At 36.1% G+C, this 20,781-nt stretch overlaps 1 protein-coding gene across 2 annotated transcripts in view; it reads left to right on the top strand.

Annotated features, from left to right (window-relative positions):
* Positions 1 to 6,772: 6,772 nt before the first annotated feature.
* The window catches only part of SMC5 (structural maintenance of chromosomes 5), a 752,645-nt gene continuing 738,636 nt past the window's right edge, over positions 6,773 to 20,781 (top strand). For both annotated transcript variants that reach the window (XM_090391623.1, XM_090391622.1), the window contains exons 1-2: positions 6,773 to 7,007; positions 11,882 to 12,076. In XM_090391623.1, coding sequence (XP_090247749.1) covers positions 6,916 to 7,007; positions 11,882 to 12,076 — 287 coding nt within the window. In that variant the 5' untranslated portion in view covers positions 6,773 to 6,915. The remainder of the gene's footprint in view (positions 7,008 to 11,881; positions 12,077 to 20,781) is intronic.

Below are 20,781 nucleotides of genomic sequence, written 5' to 3'. Positions count from 1 at the left end.
CTGCAAAATGACGATCTCTGAGCAGCCATGAGTCCATGTATTTGCTAGGATTGAGCTGAATGATAGGAAGTGCTACTATCCTGATGAACATCAGTTCAAAATTTGTCAGTACAAGCAGAGTTAACATAGATGAAGTTACTCTAAGATTCATCTCAGAGAAACCCCTTTCACATTCACTGGGAGACATCGCAATTGTGCCCAAAGTGTGCTTCAGAGGAAGTAGTATGTCCGGGACTTTATTTTTGTGAATATATTCACGGAAATCATGAACTGCTTCTCTTTCATTTAAGCGAAATTTGCGTCCTAACTTTTTATTTCAACTTCATCAAATGTCAGATGCTTCTCAGGATTTTCTGGCCAATACTTGGAATCTAAAATCTTAGCACTTTCAGGAAAATCTGTATCATCTCCTTCAAGCAGTCACTTTCCAACAGCTTCTTTCAGACTTTTATAAAAAGCAATTGAACTTATTGCAGAACTGTGTCTTTCATTTTTGTGGAGCTCAATCCCTTTGAACTTCATATACATCTGTACTACAGTATTTCTTTTCATGTATCATGAAGAGAAATACTGTAGATTTTAAATTTACATTTAAATAGATTTTAAAATTTAAATTTAAATTGACTGTAGATTTTAAATACAGGATTTTAAATTCTTCTTCAGAAAGTTGAACTGTATTCTTTATCTAAAAGATAAAGAATACAGTTCAATAAAGAGAGAGATTGATATTACAAGTCAATCTTTCTCTCGTGTAAATTTAGACTTATTTCACTAAGTTCTTGGAGAGCATCACACAATAGGCCCAAATCAAGAACAAACTCGCATGACGTTATTTTTCCTAAATGGCCCTCATAAAGAAAGCGATCTGTTTTGCTTCTTCTGCTGTCTTCATTTGCATCCAGAAAATGATGGACGAAGGCTCTTCAAAGTCTTGTCACACTGCAGAAACCGTGCGAAAGGTAGATGCAACCCAGCGAGTACGTAAAATTCTTCCAATTTTAAGAAGTTGAAGTTCTAGAGTCGCTGCATATTCCTGTAGTTCCCTAGCATTCATTAGTGAAGCATGATAAACGCATAAATTTTGCCCATGAAGCTCTTAAAGGCGATTCACTCCTACCACATTGGTCATTGTGTCGCTAACAGGCAATTCAAGGAGATGGCTAGCATAATGCCAGAAAATAACACTAGGAAACTTCTCTTGCATTAGCCTCCTCAGGGCCGTCGCCAGATTAGATCGCGCCTTGAGGCAAATAATTAAATATTGACCTTGATGGAGTATAAAAAAATATAAGAAAATCTCCAATTTGCTATTTTGTTTTTATTACAAGAGAAACATTAATGCAAAACGATTACCAGTACATAATAATATTAATTAAATTTTTGCTCTACGGGGATATCACAATAAAACTGTTAATAAGCTCATCTAAATTTAAATTATAAGCTATGTCCGCCTCTATCGATATAGTTGCTAGACCAACCAATCTTTCTTCGGTCATCGCTGTTTGCAAATAATTTTTAATCAGTTTAAGCTTGAAAAAACTTCTTTCTTCTACGTAATGACGAAGTCTACCGTCATATGGCTGAACGAGCGCCCTTACTAAGCCGCGTCGTCAGGCAGGCTGACTTTATGCTACACCTTGTAAACGGTACTGATCCTTTTTACACCATTACGCACACCCAACAACGTGGCTGCACCATCACCATCACAAGTTACAGAAAATATATACTCCTTTAAGTAATCTTCAGGTAATCCTAAACACTCAAGATGACTAATTAAAGAGTTTAGAATTCCTCTAGCAGTTACATCTGATAATTCGATGAAATCTGGGAAAAGACTCACAGGAGCCGAAAGTTCAGGAAGAACTACATGAACAATAACAATCAATGTTGTTATGTTACTCACAGTTGTCGATTCATTAATAATAACGGTATTTTTTTCTTGGAGTTCATTATTTTCTCTATTGATGTTTATCTGATTTCATTTGCGATATGGCTAACAATGTTAATGCAAGCATTTACAGAATGAAGAATATATCCCATGTCTAGGCCATTAAGTTCCTGAAAATTTATTTCGTCTTCAAAGTTGCTAAATTATTAATTTCTCCTAGCAACTTTGTAAGCAGTTCGAGACAATTTTCCTGTTATTATGAGACAAAATATTTAGGAAAACTTTCTATAATGTTTCGTTTTTTACTTAAGATTTTATTTTTTGGCACGCTTTGTGCGCTGCCCTCTCCTTATGATCGTAAATCTTTTTTCTTAATGACATTAACTGCTTCCGAGATTTTCCAAAATGACTGATTTTACTATTTGCCCACTCTGCTGAAATTTCCGTTCCCATGTGTTTATCGACGAGACTTCCGACATCACGACATACTTTACAGCCTAACATTTTATTCTTGACATACAGCCACTCGTTTCTCTCGCAGAAGTCATTTTTCTGTGGTATCCAACATTCGGGTCAATCATTAGCAGAATCTGCTTCTTTTTGACCACGTGGATCATCGGTCTTGGTTTCGTGATCCTGTTCACCAGTGGTGAAATTCAGCCGGAGCTCTTCGGGGCCTGGCCCACAGAAATTTTTTATGCACCGAACTCGGAACATTTCTCTGTTTTTTTTTTTTTTTTTTACTTTTCAACATTTATGGTATTTAAGCCTAACTCGAAACAGACAGCAATGGCAGGTTATTAAGACGTGCATGTGATTGGTGCGGTATTAACAAAAGATCGCGCGACCGAAAGTTAAAAGCATAGCCGGAAATTGAGTTGAAATGCTAACTCTCTTCAACCGAATTCCATATATGAAACTGCCATAACAATATTCACTATACATATATATTTCTTAGTTTTAACACGATTACGAATTTTAACACGTTCGGTTGAATTTTATTCTTGCTTTGGGGCAGGCGAACTCACACACATCTAATTAATAACAATAGTTTTTAGTTAGATAATGTGTTTCCAGGTGCAACATATGGTGTTGCTTGAGTCTATACAGCATAGTTTCTGTATGAAGGGACATGTTATTTATTAATTAGTGTCGTTTTTATCCCAGTTGTCTCTAATTTCACTATTAGTTGAGATATATATTACACAGACCTGCTCATACCTTATTCACTGACATAATATTTTTCTTGTTTTTGTTGTTTGTTTCTTGTTTATTTTTCTTACCTGTGCAGTATAGTGGCTGTTGGGCAGGGCGTGTTGTTTACCATTGCAAGCGAGTTGCTATCGCCCGACGTGAACGTATTTAAGCTTTTTTTCATGTGTATATGCGAGGTATATATGTATCACGAAGTATATGCGAAACCTTTTAATTTCTCTTTTCGAAAAGTAAAATCAGGGGTGCAAGTTATATGCGAGGGCGAGTTATATTCGAGTAACTATGGTATTCAACTATGGATAAGTACATTGGTACCTTCTTTAAATGGAAAAATAGCTCAGATGACAGTGATAATACAAAACGAGTTTGTAATGACAGTTTGTTTGTAGGTTCTGAAGAGAAAGAGGCCTGTAACGAATCCACAGAAACACAGAATTCCCATCAGTTGCAATGCGATTATATTACTGGACACTCGATCAGCGGATCGTATTCAAAGGTAAACACAATTGGTTATTTAGTAGGAATATTTTTCTTGTTTGTGACTTTTCTTCCTTTATAGGGATTACTCCTACACGATTGTGTTATTATTCAACAATTGTTTACAGTTTTGAATGTGTATATGAAATCAATATTAACAGTCTTCTGATTTCAAACGCATGATGAAAGGGACGGGGAGGTTTGGAGCTCTCCGGAGAGCATTCAAAGATAAATACAATTTGTTATTTTGTATATGGGCCCCGGAACTTATTCGTTTAGAATTTAGCCACTTCTCTTCACCAATTGTATTTTCGCTGGTAGTTTTCTGTTTTACAAGATCACAAGTATATTCAGCAATTTCTGCTTTTTCAGCCTTCCTCATTTACTCAATGGCATAACGGAACTACTTATTTTACTCATTTTGAACAATGATTGCACTGATTTAACTTAGATTAATTCAAAACTCACGTGAACACTTGCTTGTTGCAGAGTGAATATAGAACTGATAAACTGATATTGGAAGCAATCGGAAGTGAACACAAATTGCTGTTTCCGGTTGCGTACCAACCGATGAAACAGGAAAGCAGGGTACCAACTTATGATTAATAAAACTGAAAATTCAAGTCGTGAAAACAGTACCATCTACCGGAATATTTATAATCAGAAGCTACTTGTGCATAGGCACTGCAGAACTGCAGCACCCCCAATTTTTCAGAAATCAATTTTTTTTAATTGAAACACGCATACACTGTACTTACAGTGTGTATGTATATTTCGAAAGTTGCAACCCCCGATTTCAAGCCACGACCCCCACTGCTTGTAATACATTATGCTGTCAATAAATCGCAAATTTTTAAAAACTTAAGAAAAAAGGTGCCAGTACTACATATCGCCAGAAAAAAGCAATGGTCTCAGCAATTTCAGGTACTTTGACTCGCCAGTCATCCAATACCATATTGTGCACTTGATCAATGATTTCTGGTGTTGTTACACTTTTTGGACGTCCTTCACTTGGATCATCTTCAAGGCTGGTACGTCCACGTTTAAACTCGACAGCCCATTTCTTAATTGTCGAAAACGAATGAGAAGAGTGCCCGAAATTTTTTATGAACTTCGAGTGAATTTCTTTTGGCGTTAAGCCTTCTTTTACAAAGAATTTTATAACTACACGATACTCAATTTTAGCTATTTCAAGGAATACAGGCAACACTTTTGCTTCAGATAGCTGTATAAACAAACTACTTGATAGAATAACTTGCAATTTCACATGAATGCTTATGACTGATGTAACAACTTTGAAAAAATATTGCCAATAGTATTGCCATCTATGGTTGAGGCAGAGAACTTTTCAGACCACGCTCCTATTTTATTCCCATACTAAACAATATCAGAAATGCACTAATTTTGCAATAAAAATCGTGCATGAAGATCTTTTAATGATGAAATATTTTAACTCAGTTTTGAAAAATTTTCCACTTTCTTTATTTTTATCCATTTTGTTTTAAATGGAATTTTTTCCAATACCATAAAATGATCCGAGTTTAATTTATAGCCTGGATGTACTCTTACATCTAGGATTCATTTGGCGAATTTAAAATTGCGATAATCTAGTTAATAACTGACTTACATCGTCTAGCTTGCCATCTATAGTTATGTATAGATGGTCAGCCTGGTTGACCGAATGGTTAGCATATCTGCTCTCCAGCCGGCTGTGGGTTCGAATCCCGCAATGGGCATGAATGTTTGTGATTGTCTGGAAAGATACTGCTGATGGTAAGCGGTAGATGCCGTTGGTGTAGATGATGGTAGTAGTGGTTTGTGGTAATTGGCAGATTGAGTGGTGGAGACATAGTTGTGGAGAAGATACCTTCCCTCGATGGATCTTTGGACTCCGAGGTGTCATGCAATAATAATAATAATAATAATAATAATAATAATAATATTTTTATTTATGATTATCTCTGTTTAAATATTGAGTTCATTATTCTCTTATTATTAAAAATGATACAATCGCGCAGTTCTGTGTCATTTTGATTACATATATCTTCACCAAATCTTCCCATGTTCTTTTTATATTTCCTCTTTACTATTCTAGCATTTAAATCCCTTGCTAATAGTGAAGTAAATAGAGTTGTTTTGTTTGTTTTATCTATGATTTCTGCAGTTGCGTATGAAATATTTACTGTCTTCTTCTTCTTTCCCCCTTGCATCTTCCCCTGATTATTGCCTTGTGATCTCTTAATGTTTTGATTATAAAGACTATCAGTCTTTCAGTTCAGTAGTTGTAGTATTCAATATTGTTCTTCATAGATTTGTGTATTATTATCATTATAGTTGCTTATGCTCTTTTTACTCCGCTATATATTTGTATAAAAAGTTCTCAAAAAGTCAGCTAGCTAGCATCTTTTCTCCCCATATAGGGAATAAAATAACTTTTGGAGACTGAAGGGGAAGTTAATCTCCACTGGTAGTCAATTAGAGATAGCTGGCCAAATACTATGTCTAACAATACTTGTAACAGGCGAAGAGATGAGGCTGATAAATGCTGCTATTTTGGTCCCTAATCATAACACACTATGTTTTGTTGTTGTTTTTTTTTTTTGCCTCAAAACAATGTGGAGTCTACCGTCGATTTTCTTTAGTTTCATGGACGTTATACCCGACTTCCAGGAGAAAAAACTTGCTTGCCGGTGCCAGAGATCGACTAATTCGGGAACCGGTGGAGAAATGTTTAGCAAGAGTGTTTCTAGTTGGCGACTAGAATAGAACTTGCGATGCTCTTCCTTCGTGCTGTCTAGCGCCCTGGACGGCAGACGCCATTTTCACTGAGCTACATAGGCTGTTGTATAAAATGTCTTAAATTATAAATTAATTATATATTAATAAATAGATTGTATACAAAGCTTTATCAAGTTTTAAATCTTTTACTTCATTACTTTACGAGGGCCTACTGGGTCAAATCAGCTCTAGTTTTTCTATTTTATAATATTTCATTTCGTTTTGTATTAACTTCTGGGCTTTGAGTAATTATCTGACTAGGAAATCGGTCCAAACAGAACGTTCAAAAAAAAAAAAAAAAAAAACTTTACAAAATTTTTTGACTTCCAATTCACGCGGGGAACTTAAATTTCATTGATGGCATTTTAAGAATGGAAGGATTGCTCATCAGATGGCAGACCAGTTTTCGTTCTTCCTAATCCGTTTAGTGTGTGTGTGAATTGGATTTTGGTAGCGTTCATTGCTGTGTTTTGTATCCTGTTTTCAGATGAGTGCTTTTAATTACGCGCTGAGATAGATATATTTGTTGTGTGAATTTAGTTTCACACAGTTCCATAATGAAACGAAGAACAAAAGTACGTTCGAAAGGTGGCCCTGGGGAACTATTTGCACATGGAGCGATTCTTAGGATGAAACTTACGAATTTTTTGTAAGTAGGTTACAGATATTTCATTTTACTACGAAAAACTGGTGTGTGTAAAAGAAAATATTCTTTTAAAATTAGCCAAGTATGTAAGATTCTTCAGCTGTCAGTGAAAATCAAAACTTTCGGAGGCTTTGGTCCGCAACATGACTTTCATTACCCCGTTTAGTATAATTTTGTCGTGTTTTACGTTATTATTATTATTATTATTATTTTCATCCCACGAGCAGTATGGAATCATGACATTCGTCATAAGATGATCGCTTAGGACATCACAAAGTCTATTCACCTTCATAAACCCACAGGATGAAATACAACAATAAAGTGTTCATTGAACAATTCCACTATGTCCTCTGCATCAGTCACTCTATTCCCATTTTTATCCCACAATGTCATTCTTCCACAATCATTTCTCTTCCTACTGGCCACATAGCTAAAAAATTCCCTAGGATTTTCTTTGGATCTTAGGGCTAATCTCTTCTCATATTCCAGTTTTGCCTTCTTTACCATACTAGTCACTCTCCCGATCTGTCTTATATTCTTCATGCATCTGCTCTTCACCTGTATCCTTATATCTCTTCCATAGCTTCACATACAGTTCCTGTTTAATATTGTTTGCCATCCACTTTATACCAGATGGTGTCCTCTTCTTCCACTCATGGAATGTAGCTTACTATTACTGCTAACAAATAATCCTTCACAATTTCTAAAGCACTAATGATATCCTGGCTTTCCAATTCCTCCCTCCATGAAACTTCCCCAAGTGGATGTCTAAGACTATTATAATCACCTACCTTATAATTCCACATACGTTCCATTTTCTTTGATACTCCTGCATGTCTATTCATCTTCCAAGTGAAAACCACATGGTCACTCTCCCCAACAGGGGGAGATGTCATCTCAGTTATTATCAACTCTTCTGATTCTATGACCAAATCCAAAACTCTTGAACCTCTTGTTCCCTCTATTACATGTTGCCTAAGACATTTGTCCCTCAATAATTCTAGAAATTCCATTCCCTTATTGCTACATGCATCTTCTTCTCCCCAATTTATACTGCTGTAGTTAAAATCTCCCACAACAATCATTCTTCTTTCACTTGCCAAGCTCAACTGTCTAAACATCTCATGTCCCCACCCCTCTGTGCTCCTTGGTTTGTAGCAACACCCCACTAAATATCCTGTCTTGCCCACCTCTACCGCAGTGCTTCTCAAACTGTGGGCCACCGCCCCCTTGGAGGCCATTGACTTTTTGTTGAGGGGGTCTGTGAAATAATGAAAACAAATTGAAAATGTTTTAAGACTAAGTAGATTTTTTTATCTTAAAAGAAACATATTTAATTTTTATTATTTATTTTTTGTTATTTTTTATATTTTAATGGAAAAAAAAATTGCACATTGGTGAGGGTTCAGAAATTTTGCTTACTGCATATTTCGGTGCTTAATGAATATTAGGAAATATATGTTTATTCATATAAGTTTCATTTCAAAACAGAAATCTAAGAATTGCAGTTTCAGATATTTCACTTGATATTGACTTTTTGTGTAGCAGTATTGAAACACATCCGTCACATTAAATTGTTATTAAACTTCTTTTATGTTTTTAATTCTTTCTTTATTACTAATCGTTTTACGTTTCATGTGCTTGTACTGCCCACAACAATATATTATCTATATAAATAACAATATATCTATCTATATAAAATTATGAGATAATGTGCCATGTGTATGTAAGATTCTAAAAATGTAATATTTGCATTTTATTTTTGCAATATTCTCTGTGTTCGTTTTGTATTGAATATAAATACAATAAATATTATAATACTATATGTCTATATTATGATTTTTTTTCGAGGTGGGCCTTGAAATATTTTAATTTTTCCAAAGGGAGCCCTGACATCCAGAAGTTTGGGAAGCACTGCTCTACCACACACCATATGCTTTCAAAATCATTATTGTCCCTGCCTTCCACTCTTAGAGGACATAAGTCATCACTTATAAGCAGTACTCCACCACCATGCTTTCCCTTCCTATTCTGCCGAAAAATGCTGTATCCTGTTACTTCTATTCCTGTTATTATATCCTCTTCTGTCAACCATGTCTCTGTGATCCCAATAAGCTTTGGCCAGGCTGATGCTATTCATGCCACCAATTCCTCTCCTTTATTCCGGATACTCCTGGCATTAGTGTAAAGCATAAAAATGCCACTGTTTCTATATCCAACATTATCTCCTCTAGACTCCACTGGGCTCATCATTACCTCATGTCGTCCCCCTTCTTCCAGGTACCCATTCCCACAAGAGGCCACCCCCCTGCTACCATCCACTCTGGGCATTCTAGTTTCCCTGCATTGACATGCCGACTCATTCAGAACAGCAATCTCTCCAGATGCCTACATCCTTCCTTATTCAAATGCAAGCGTCTCTCCCATACAATTCCTTTCTGTCCTCAAATGCCCTCTAAGCATCCACATATGCTAATCTTCTCTTCTGACACATTCTAGCTATTATATTATTCAATATTTCTGCTCTTCTGCTCAGCTCATCACAATCATACCTAGGCAACACGCACACTATCTTTCCTCTCTGCGTCTTCTTTCGTACAATCTCAAGCAAGAATCTCATATCTCTCGCTGCCCAATTTACATTACCTCTCAAGTCATTTGTTCCTACCATCACAATCATCTCATCCTCCCTTTCACCCCCTCTAAATTGCCATAGCTACACTTTCTGTCGTTCCTCCAGGCAAACACTCCTCACGCATCCTATCTTACACACCATGGAACATTGAGTCCCCATACATTACACCTCTTACCACCCTGTTCCTTGATTGCTCATGCATCCCTCACTCTCTCTCATCTAACACTTTTTCTCTGTGTTCCCCTACTTACTTACCTTCCTGACATCTCTCTCTCTATCCCTGGTTCCAGTGCTCCCTCACATTCTTTTCACCTCTCTCCTACTGTTTCCATTCTCTCCTCTTCTATCATTCCCATAACTTTCTCTCATTCCCTCTCTTCCACTATTGATGATCAGCATTGATTCATAAAGGGTAGGTCTTATTTTAGCAATTTACTTGCACTATATGATAAGGTAATGAGTGTTAGATAAGGGAAAATCATGTAAAGTGATATTCTTGGACTTTGCAAGAGTGTTTGATAGATTACCACATGAGAAGTTGGTGTGCAAACTGCAGAGGAATGGAATAGACAGTACAACTTGCTTGTATCTGATTGATACCAGCAAGTTGTGTATGATGGAGCAGTGTCTCAACAAACGAGGGTAACCGGAGGCATGCCCCCAGGGTTCTGTTCTTCCCCCCCTGCAGTTTAAATTGTTTGTAAATGATATATCATGTGGACTGAATGGGAATCTTCAGTGGTTTGCTGTTGATACCAAGTTGGGAAGAATTATGTAGCATTAAATAGCACTTCTTCTTATAATTCCCTTCAGGAAGATAGGAATAAACGTAGACAAAGGAGTGGTGCTGTAGTTTTAATATTAATGAGTGCAAAGTGTTATATTTTGGAGTGCAGAAATATAAGGCTGTGAACTATACTGACGGTGCCATATTGCAGGAAGTGGATGAGATTCGAGATTTGGAAGTGATTGTTGACAGCAGACTGAAGTTTAAAGGGCATATTGAAAGTGTTGCAAAGACTGCACATCGTAATGCTGCTATGATAAGAACTACTCTAGCATGTAGTGATAAGGAAGTGGTTGTGCCACTGTATAAAGCACTGATCAGAACACACTTGAACTATTGTGCTCATATTTGTTCACCTGGTTTTCAGTGTGATGTGGAAACATTGAAGAGAGTCCAGAGATCAGTGACTAAGACAATATCAAGACTTTGGAATGCTGGCTATAGAGAGAAGTTAAGGAAGGATGCAAGTTTAGTGAGAGGATTATGTCAGATTAATCCAGATGGGATTATAAAGAGTATTAGGTGAGAGGGGAAAAACCAGAGGCCATCCCTGGAATTATAAAGATACCAAGAAATTATATACTTCGTTTAATCCTTTATTCAAGTGTAAGCAAACAAAGTTTGTGCCTGAAGTATTTTCAGGACTGGGGCAACTCGTATAAGGAAGCTAAGACTTCACATCACTTGCCTTAGTATCCCATAATGCAAAGCACATCTCCTTGCAGACATGTATAATGCTATCCATTATGGAAAGGATCACTACCCAGACCACTTTGACCATCATTGAGGTCATTTCAGTTGGAACCAGACCCAGAGGTGATACTAAGGTTGAAGTAATGCAGAAGTCATTTTTTCATATAGCCTTTGCTTCCTTATATGAGTTGCCCCAGTCCTGAAAAAATACTTCAGGTGCAAACTTTGTTTTCTTACACTTGTATAAAGGATTGAACCAAGTATATAATTTCTATATATTATTATATTATATAATATAATAATTTCTTTAATTTATAGTATAACCAAGTGAAAAAAACTTCCAACAGCGAGAAGTAGATTTCTTACATGGAGAATTATCAGTAGATGGAATGTGTTGTTAATTCATGATGTGTTAAGGATTTTAAGATTTGGTATGATAAATATGTTAGTTGAATGAGCTTCCCACATTTAGTCTGCTGGCTCCATGGAGGGTGCAATAATAATAATAGTTAGTATTGAAAGTTGCACCTGTAGGTTGAATGGGTAGAGAAATATATAGAGAGAAACTGTGAATGCTATACATTGGGACCAACAATAAATGAGTTAGCTGAGTTTGTTTGCATACCTTTTTTTTTTTTTTTTTAAACTTGGTTACTGTAAGTTATTATTGCACTCAAACAGACAACTTGTGAAAAAAATATTAATTTTATAATAATTTCTATGTAATGAGATAAAATTAACATACTTGTTTTTGTTTTGCAGAACATATAAATCAGTAGAATTTTGGCCTGGCCCACATTTGAATTTAATTGTAGGTCCTAATGGATGCGGGAAATCAGCTCTTGTTTGTGGCATGTGTCTTGGGCTTGGTGGACAGGTTAATGTGATTGACAGAGGTTCCCATATATCAGAATACATAAGACATGGTGCCAGTAAAGGATCAATTGAAATAGAACTGTAAGTTTTTATTTTTAACTTTAAATTTTAAATTTTTATTAAACATTTTTAAGTCTGCTTAATGTGGTAGTTCAATCATTATGATTTTCTGTATTTATCCTCAAGTGGTGTGCCACATAATATAACATTTAAACACAATCATGGTTTCATGACCAGTTTCCAAGCTTGATTGGCCTCGTATTTGTTAAACCCCTACATTTCATAGGGAGATATGATAGAGACCTACAAGTTATTAAGGGGTTGTTATAGGATCAATGCTGGAGAGGTTCTACAGAAAATAGTGGGAGATCGGGAGAGAACCAGAGGTCATCCCTCGAAACTGTATAAAGAGGGTGTGAGTAGGGGAGTGAGAGGCAGGTTTTTTTTCGTACAGAGTTGAGAATGATTGGAATGCCTTGCCTGAGAGCGTGGTGTCTGCAAGGAGTTTGAATGTGTTCAAGGCACAGTATGATGAGTCTTTGAGTCCATGAGGTCTTGGGGTAATAATAATAATAATAATTTCAGCCTTCTTATTGATAAAGGAAATTTGTCATGTTTCACTATTCAGTCTTTAGCAGGATAAAATTGAATTTCATATTGAAAAGAATAACATATAAGAAAGTTTTAAAGTGAATAAAAGTTGAGCAGCTCTCAGATGTGAACTGTAGACTAAAATACACAAAGATTATTGAAGAAAAAATGAAAGAGTTTGAGAACAGGAACCAAACCTTGGAGATTCAGTGGCAAGCCTTGAAGAAAACCCTGATTGATTCAGCCAGAGAGATATGTGGTGAGGTTGTCTGCAAGGATAGAAAAATTAGAACTCCATGGTGGACACAGGAAGTTAAAGAGGCAGTGAAGAAAAAGAAGAAAGCATATCAAACATTCTTGGCAAATAAGTCAGCTTGTGTTCTTAGAGAATACAGAGACAAATGTAAGAAAGCTAAACAGTGTGTAAAACTAACTAAACAAAAGTCATGGGAGGACTTTGGCAAGAATATAGAAAATAAATATAAAGAAGGTGGCAAAATATTCTGGAGGTTGTTGAAGAAGTTTAGGAATGGAGGAAAGAGTGCTGTAAAAGGAATTAGAGATGATAAAGGTGACATGAAAACGGGAGAAAAAGATATCCTTGAAGTATGAAGTAATTACTTTGAAAATTGCTAAATGAAACTAGCAGTGATGATTAAAATGATTAAAACCACAATGATTAAAAACACTGATCAGGCATGCAGTCAGGAATACATATCCATACTTGAAGTAGAAAAAGCCATCAAAGGCTTGAAATGTGGAAAGGCAGTAGGAGTAGATGATATTCGACCAGAAATGCTGAAGTATTGTGGTATAAAAGTCTTACAGTGGCTGTAGTTCAGAATGCCTGGACAGAGGGACGAATTCCAGACGATTGGAGTAGAGCTCTCATAGTTCCCATGTATGAAAAGGGAAATAAAACTGAATGTGAGAATTACAGAGGTATTTCCCTACTGAGTGTTCCAGGCAAGATATATGCAAGTATACTTGAGAAACAAGTATACTTCCACAATTCTTCTCAAGAAGAATTGTGGAAGAAAAGCTTGGTGAAGAACAAGCTGGATTTCGGTCAAATAGAGGCTGTCAGGATCAGATCTTCACTTTACGACAAATAGTGGAGAAATCATGGGAATATAACAAAGATCTGTATTTAAGTTTTGTCGATTTGGAAAAGGCATATGACAAGGTGCCAAGAGAGAAGCTATTCAATACACTACAGTTATATGGTGTCAATGGGGCATTATATCAAGCAATTCTTATTCTTTATTTGAGTTGTAAGTCAGCAGTTAGAATTGAAGGAAGTACAGGAAGATGGTTTAATGTTAAATCTGGTGTGAGACAAGGATGTACATTATCCCCTCTGTTATTCATTATCTATATGGATCACATTATGAAGGAAAGTGGTATTAAACATGATATCAAAATTGGAGATGTTAATGGCAGTTCATTGCTTTATGCGGATGATGTTATACTTCTAAATAAATCCGCTACAAGTTTGCAAGATTCCCTGACTAAATTGAATAACTGTTGTAATAGATATGGTATTAATGTCAGCAATAAAAAGGCAAAGAGAATGAAAATAGGCAGAATCATTGAAAATGTCAACTGTGTTGTGAATGGGGAAACCTGTGGAACAAGTAAAACATTTCAGCTACTTAGGCATGATTTTTACTGAAGATGGTAAATTAAATATGGAAATAGACAGCAGAATCAACAAAGCTGGTATGGTAGGAAGTCAGTTGAATAAATTCATATGGAATAAGAGAGAAATTAGTCAGAATACTAAATTAGCTGTATACAAGACATTGTTCAAACCAGTTTTAACTTATGGATCTGAGAGCTGGATCAGAAGTAAAACACTTGACCAAAGACTAGATTCCGCATATAGGAGAGTCCTGAGAAAGATTATAGGCATGAACAGATGGCATCAATGGCAATATCATATTAAAAACGTGAATATAAGGACAGAACTTGACATTGTCAGCATCCAGGAATGCGTTAGCAGAACTAATCTCAGGTTGTATGGTCACTTAAACAGAATGGGCGAAGAAAGAATAGCAAAACAAGTGTTCTCTGCCAGGTTGGCAGCAAAACGACCCAGAGGAAGACCAAGATATAGGTGATTGATACGGTACAAAGTGCCTTAGACGATAGAAATATAAGATCTGATAATGTCAGATCTTATATTTCTATCTTGACAAGTCTTGACAAGTAACATACTGATTTGGAGGAAAATTGTAGATAGGAAGTTAGTAATGATGTAAATTTTTCATGTAGTACTATCATATCCTGTACACCCCTTGAGGGTATATATCAGGAATTTGATGATGATGATTGATAAAGTAAGCCTGTGGACCAGATCCAGTTGAAAATCTTGAAAATGTCTAGAGCAGTGGTTTTTCAACCTTTTTCCACTTGTGTATTCCTTTTAAACCAATCCATTTTCTATAAATTGTACCCCTGGTTTTTAAAATAGCTGTTTTTAAATATTGACACTTTTGTTCAGTGCCTATCTTACTGTAAAATAGTGGAAATGATTGTTTTTCCGCCATTACTGATTATTTTTCGTGTACCCCTGAACTGCGTAGTACTCTCCCCCCCCACCCCCAGGTGTACACATACCACTGGTTTGGAACCGATGGTCTAGAGCAGTGTTTCTTAACCTTTCTAAGCCCAAGGACCAGTATAATGCCTAAAACAATTCTATGTACCACTAAGTTACAGAGGCATAGCTTGGGGGGGGGGATCCTCCAGAGCAGCGCATTTCTGGTGTTTAAGAAATCTTGCCTATAAAACTGCATTTCTATAAAATGCTGTTTTATGTTTATAAAACTGCAACTCAGTGATGAAATAGACTTCGACAATGTCATCATCATCGACAATTTTGCAAATAGAAAAGCAAATAAAATAACATTTTAGAATGTTGGAATTAAAGTTTTACTTCAAAAATAAACATAATATTTTTAATTTATTTCCCTATACGTCGTTTTGACTTTCAGCAATTTTTTTAAAAACCTAAGTAGGAATTACCAACATTTCGGAAAAACTGTGCTATTTATAACATAATAAATCTAAAAGCATGTTTTGAATACGTATGGAAATATAATTAATTAAATTGGAAGTAAACGATTAAAAGTGTATCATCACTGAACAAAGTTTTATTTTTTATTAAACAAATAAATAATACGATATAATTATGTTACTACTTACTTGCAGCCCTTGCAGAGTTGATGGATATCTGGCTCAATATTGGTCAACTTCAGTTGAAGATCAGCACACACAATAAGACGATGTCTGTATTTTTTTATTTGAAGGAACGATGAAAATCCTTTCTCAGAAAGATAAGTTGTAGAAAACTGCACGACGATTTTGAATACTTCTTCAGATAATTCGGGAAATTCACTTCTCACTGAAGGTGAGATCCAAACTTGAGCCAAACCAAGATCATGGAATTGCATTTTAAGTCCACTGTCACATGAAAGCTCAATTAGCTGTTCTTTTTTCGATAACGAAAGGTCGTTCTCGTGACTACAAGCCTGAAATGGATCGCAAACCAACAGAAATTTCTTATGAAAGTTATTCGGAAAATATGTTTTAAAATTCTGTTTCAGAGTTTTGAGGTAGTCACAAACCCTTTCCAGAAACACACAATCAACAAAAATATAATTTTTCACTAAAACGATTCCAGTGTTCCAAATTGTCTGTCTTTTACATAACTAATCCATAACACCAGTTTTTTTCTCGACTGCCATTATTTTGTCGTAGGCATCAAAAACAGTTAAAGAATTTCCCTGAAAGGAGAGATTTAGTTCATTTAATTTCGAAAAAATGTCTGAGAGATAGCATAGTGTTGATAACTATGCTTCGTCGACAAGGAGTGATGCAAAATCAGAATTATGTTCATTTACAAACAATTAAACTTCGTGCCTTAATTGAAATAACCGTAGTACTTTGCCCCTGGAAAGCCAGCGAATTTCAGAATGAAGCAAAAGTTGTATATATTTACTGTCCATTTCATCGCAGAGTACTGAAAATAACCTGTTATTTAACAGTCGAGCTTTAATAAAATTAACTAGCTTTACAGCGTTGTATAACACAGTTTTAAATTCTGGTGCCATTCCTTTTGGCTAACGCTTCTTTATGTTCCCAATTCGTATCCGGAGCTTCTTCCTTGACCATAGGAACAATCTCACTATGCCTGCCTGCCTGTAAGGGCGAGAGCGTCAAACCAAACAGAAGCCTATACATTTTTCCCACTGGATCCCTTTGTGTATTATGTAATTATTGAGAGTATCAAATATTTCTTCTCCAGTTGTTCGGGATGGCAAAGTTCTACAAAACAGAATTTCATCATGAATGTTGTTATCATACGCATATCTTATGTAGCATATTAATTGCGCATCACTTGTAACATTAGTAGTCTCGTCTATTTGTACCGAATAATAAGGGCTCTTTTTAACTCTTTCGATTAACTGCGATTTTACGTCACCTGCCATATCATTAATTCTGCGACCGACAGTGTCATTTGAAAGCGGAATCAAATCAACATCTTTTAGTAACTTGTTGCCAAAAATCGTTTTTATCATATCTTTTATAGCTGTAGCATATTTTCCCCGATAGAATGAGATTTCCCTGTTTTCGCTATGTGCAAACTTAAGAAATAGGATATTTCCAATGCCTTGCTGTTAATGGAATTCATGGCCGAAACTATATCTTTCCCATGATGTAATATCCCTAAGCGTCGCTGAAAATATTCAATTGGTTTATTTTTCACATCGCAATGTTTAGTTTCTAAATATCGTCAGAGTTTCGCAGGTTTCATGCACTCGTTCGACAATGCTTCATAACAGAAAACACAATGAGATTTCTGCTCACTTTCATCTCCACGCTAAGTAAACCTGAATTCCAAATAAGAACTGTTATATTTCCTGCTGTATTTTTTCTTTGAACTGCTTGTTTCTTCTACTTTATTAGTATCAGATTTACCCTTAGAACATGTGTATTACAATTAGGGTGAGCATCTGCTGTTTCATTTGCTTTTCTTTTCAAAAATCTTTTCTTAGCCACTTTTCCATTATTAAAAAAACGTTTCTGAAAAATATATAAATATGTAAATGCTGGGGTTAACTCATGACACACTTTGTCCAAGTATCACTTAGCACTTCCGAAGATGTACTGAGCCTTGGTTGAAGGAGAGAAACCTTCAATAATAAAAATCAATAAACAATAAGCAATTGGTTGAAATGTGGATAACACATGTTCACTTCAAATCTGAAAAAACAACAAGGGAAGGTGAAGTGAACAACAATATAGTTTTATTGCTTCTGCCTTTGAACATTCTGATGCAATTTGTTGGTTAAGTCTCCATTTGAGTTCAATATTTTTGACTTACTTATTCAATTTTAATTTGTTTTGTTTGGATAATTTAAAAATATTTATTTAATTAAGTCTGCCTGCGGACCACCTGTTCCCATCGTCGCAGACCACAGGTTGAGAAACACTGATCTAGAGTAATCACGAGTTTCTCGAGAGGGGAGGGATTTGCGCTTGTTTAGGAATTTCCATATGGAATGATCTGCTGTGGAGATGGAGGTGAGCTTGTGTCTTTCGTGACTTGTTCAGAGAGCTCTTATTTTTTGGCTGTCAAATTTACATAATTTCTTAATTGTTGTGGGATAGACATGGTTTAAGATAATCTGCTTTGGGTTGGTAATTTCCTGATTTAAATCATTGGGAACATGTATTTATATGCACTGATGAATTGAGAGAGAGTGCAATTGATTTTTAACAGTGTAGGTGTGATAAGAATAAAAGTGTAGGTGTGATAAGAATAAAAGTGTAGGTAGTTTCCTACATTGCCTGTTTATGATAAATTTTTGTGTATGAATATTATTCCCTGATCTTGTGCAGTAGGTTTTAAAAAATTATGGAATTAGTATAATAATGATATTTGGTTGCAGATCAAGTGTTGATCAATTTTATTATTAAACTGAACCAAATTATGGAATTTAATAAATTTAGTTTAATCCTTTATCCAAGTGTGAGCAAACAAAGTTTGCACCTGAAAGTATCTTCAGGACTGGGGTAGGGTGGTACAACACCAGGGCACTCCTTGCAAAAGTGGAGCAAGCTACCAGCACTCCTATCTCAGTATCTCCCATAATGCAAAACACATCTCCTTGCGGATATGTCTAATGTTATGCATTAAGGGAAGGGCCACAACCGAGACTAGTTTCGACCTTTATTGAGGTCTCTTCAGTGGGAGCCAGGCCCAAGTTGAGATACCAGGCAGAAGCATTAGCAGGTCATCTCTACCTATAGGATTTTCCAAATGGTGTGCCACCCTTCTTTATAAATTACTCTTGATTTAGAGAAAGATGTTGAAAGTTTATTTTTCACTTGGTTAGAGTATAATAAATTTAATTTAATCCTTTATCCAAGTGTGAGCAAACAAAGTTTGTGCCTGAAAGTATCTTCAGGACTGGGGTAAGGTGTTACAACACCAAGGCATTCCTTGCAAAGGTGGAGCAAGCTACCAGCCCTCCTATCTCAGCATTTTGGATTTTGGTCAAATTTTGGACACCCTCATCATAATTATGCAAACAAATCATGGAGAGGAGAGAACAGGAATCGAGAACACTAATGGAAGTCTGAAATGATCTTAGAGGGGGGGGGGAGGTACAAGGATCGTATTGTGATGTATTATTAGATACTGGTTCCCACGTCTCTATCATAACTGAAGATTTTTTTTCAGGGAATAAAATCCAAGATATGGAGAGACATTACTAAGCTAAAAAGACCAATCGGATTATCGGGACTTTCATCTTCTGTGTTTTTATGTAACCAAGAAGGTTAGGGTAAAAATATGCTTGCCAGAATTTAATTTGTGTGTTTGGCAAGAGTTGGTCCTTCCCAGGACAATTTGTACAAGAGCACAGAAATACAGGTTCTCATGCAACTTCTCTAGAAATGAAATATTCCTAATGGGTAATAAACGCTCTAGAAAAGGGAACCGTAAATTTAAAAATAGAGTCGAGATTTATGAAACAAGAAAGCAGAATGAAAGAAATGTCGGGCCGACTGAAAGAGGTAATGAAATGTCTTGAAATAATCATACTGATCCTTCAATAGCTTCAACATCTGAAAGTAACAGTCAATCTAAGACTTACCTCGTCTCAAGTGTAAAATTAGTTAATGATCAGAGTGTAAAGAAAAAGGAATTAAGGGAGGGTAATCAAAAGGTAGTAGAAGTAAACATTATGGAGAGAAGCAGTAAGGAAATTCACCATCCAGGCAACGGGAGAAATAGAAAGAGAGCAAGAGGTCGGAAGGGAATAACCGACCCTGAGAATGCTTGAGACATGATACAGAAATAGATTAAAAGGAAAACTTTTTCATGGCTTAAACATTTTTCATGAAGGGATGGGCCTTTTTAAAATCTCAATGTAGCTTAAAAATACCAAAGCACTTTACATCGATTTTTTACATAGGTCAAGTCCCATGAGAACTAAATAACCTTGTTTGTTTCTATGTATATTTTGCAAAATATTAATGTAGTTAACCCTGTGGGAAGTGAATGTATTTACTGTTTTAACATCACAGACAGAGGCAATGCTTTCCCAGGGGAACTTTGTATATGTATATAGTTATGTGTAAGAGCGCAGGAAAAGTTGTTTACTAGTTTTGTATATAAGAGTTGCTTACTGCGTTTACACCTTTAAAGATAGTATCTAAGAATGTCGCTAGGTTTAGAGAAGTTTCAGCTGTCCCGAAAGAGAAGCAAAGTATCAAAGAGGTCCGCTAGTTTTAGAGACAAGTTTCCGTGCCCGGCAAAATACAATCAAAAGATTGCACGGAGGAGAACAAAGAGTGGGTTAAACTTAAATGAAGATGAAAGAGTCATGCCGAATTCTTCAGGATTTACTATCCTTAATGCAAGGCCGTGAGATCGCAAAATAAAAGGAGACCAAGGGGAGCAAAATGTGCTTTCCTGGTTCCATTCGTCACCAAAGAGGAGCTTCCAGGCTAGAGAGAGAGAGAGAGAGAGAGGGCTTCCAGTCGTTGCCGAAGAAGAAAAGGCTTCCAGACGCCAGAGGGAGGGATCCCGGTTGAGAGTTGGTGGCAGTTTCAGTATCTTTGAGGCAGCAGTTCGAGCTTTTGGAGACGGCAGTCATCCAGGCATTTTTGGCGAGCCA

Source organism: Typopeltis vanoorti, chromosome 4 (assembly GCF_054136105.1).
Source record: "Typopeltis vanoorti isolate ZY-2024b chromosome 4, IOZ_Tvanoo_1.0, whole genome shotgun sequence".
Lineage (NCBI taxonomy): Eukaryota > Metazoa > Arthropoda > Arachnida > Uropygi > Thelyphonidae > Typopeltis > Typopeltis vanoorti.
Note: the sequence above shows the minus strand (reverse complement) of the source record. Positions and strands in the feature narration are given on the sequence as shown.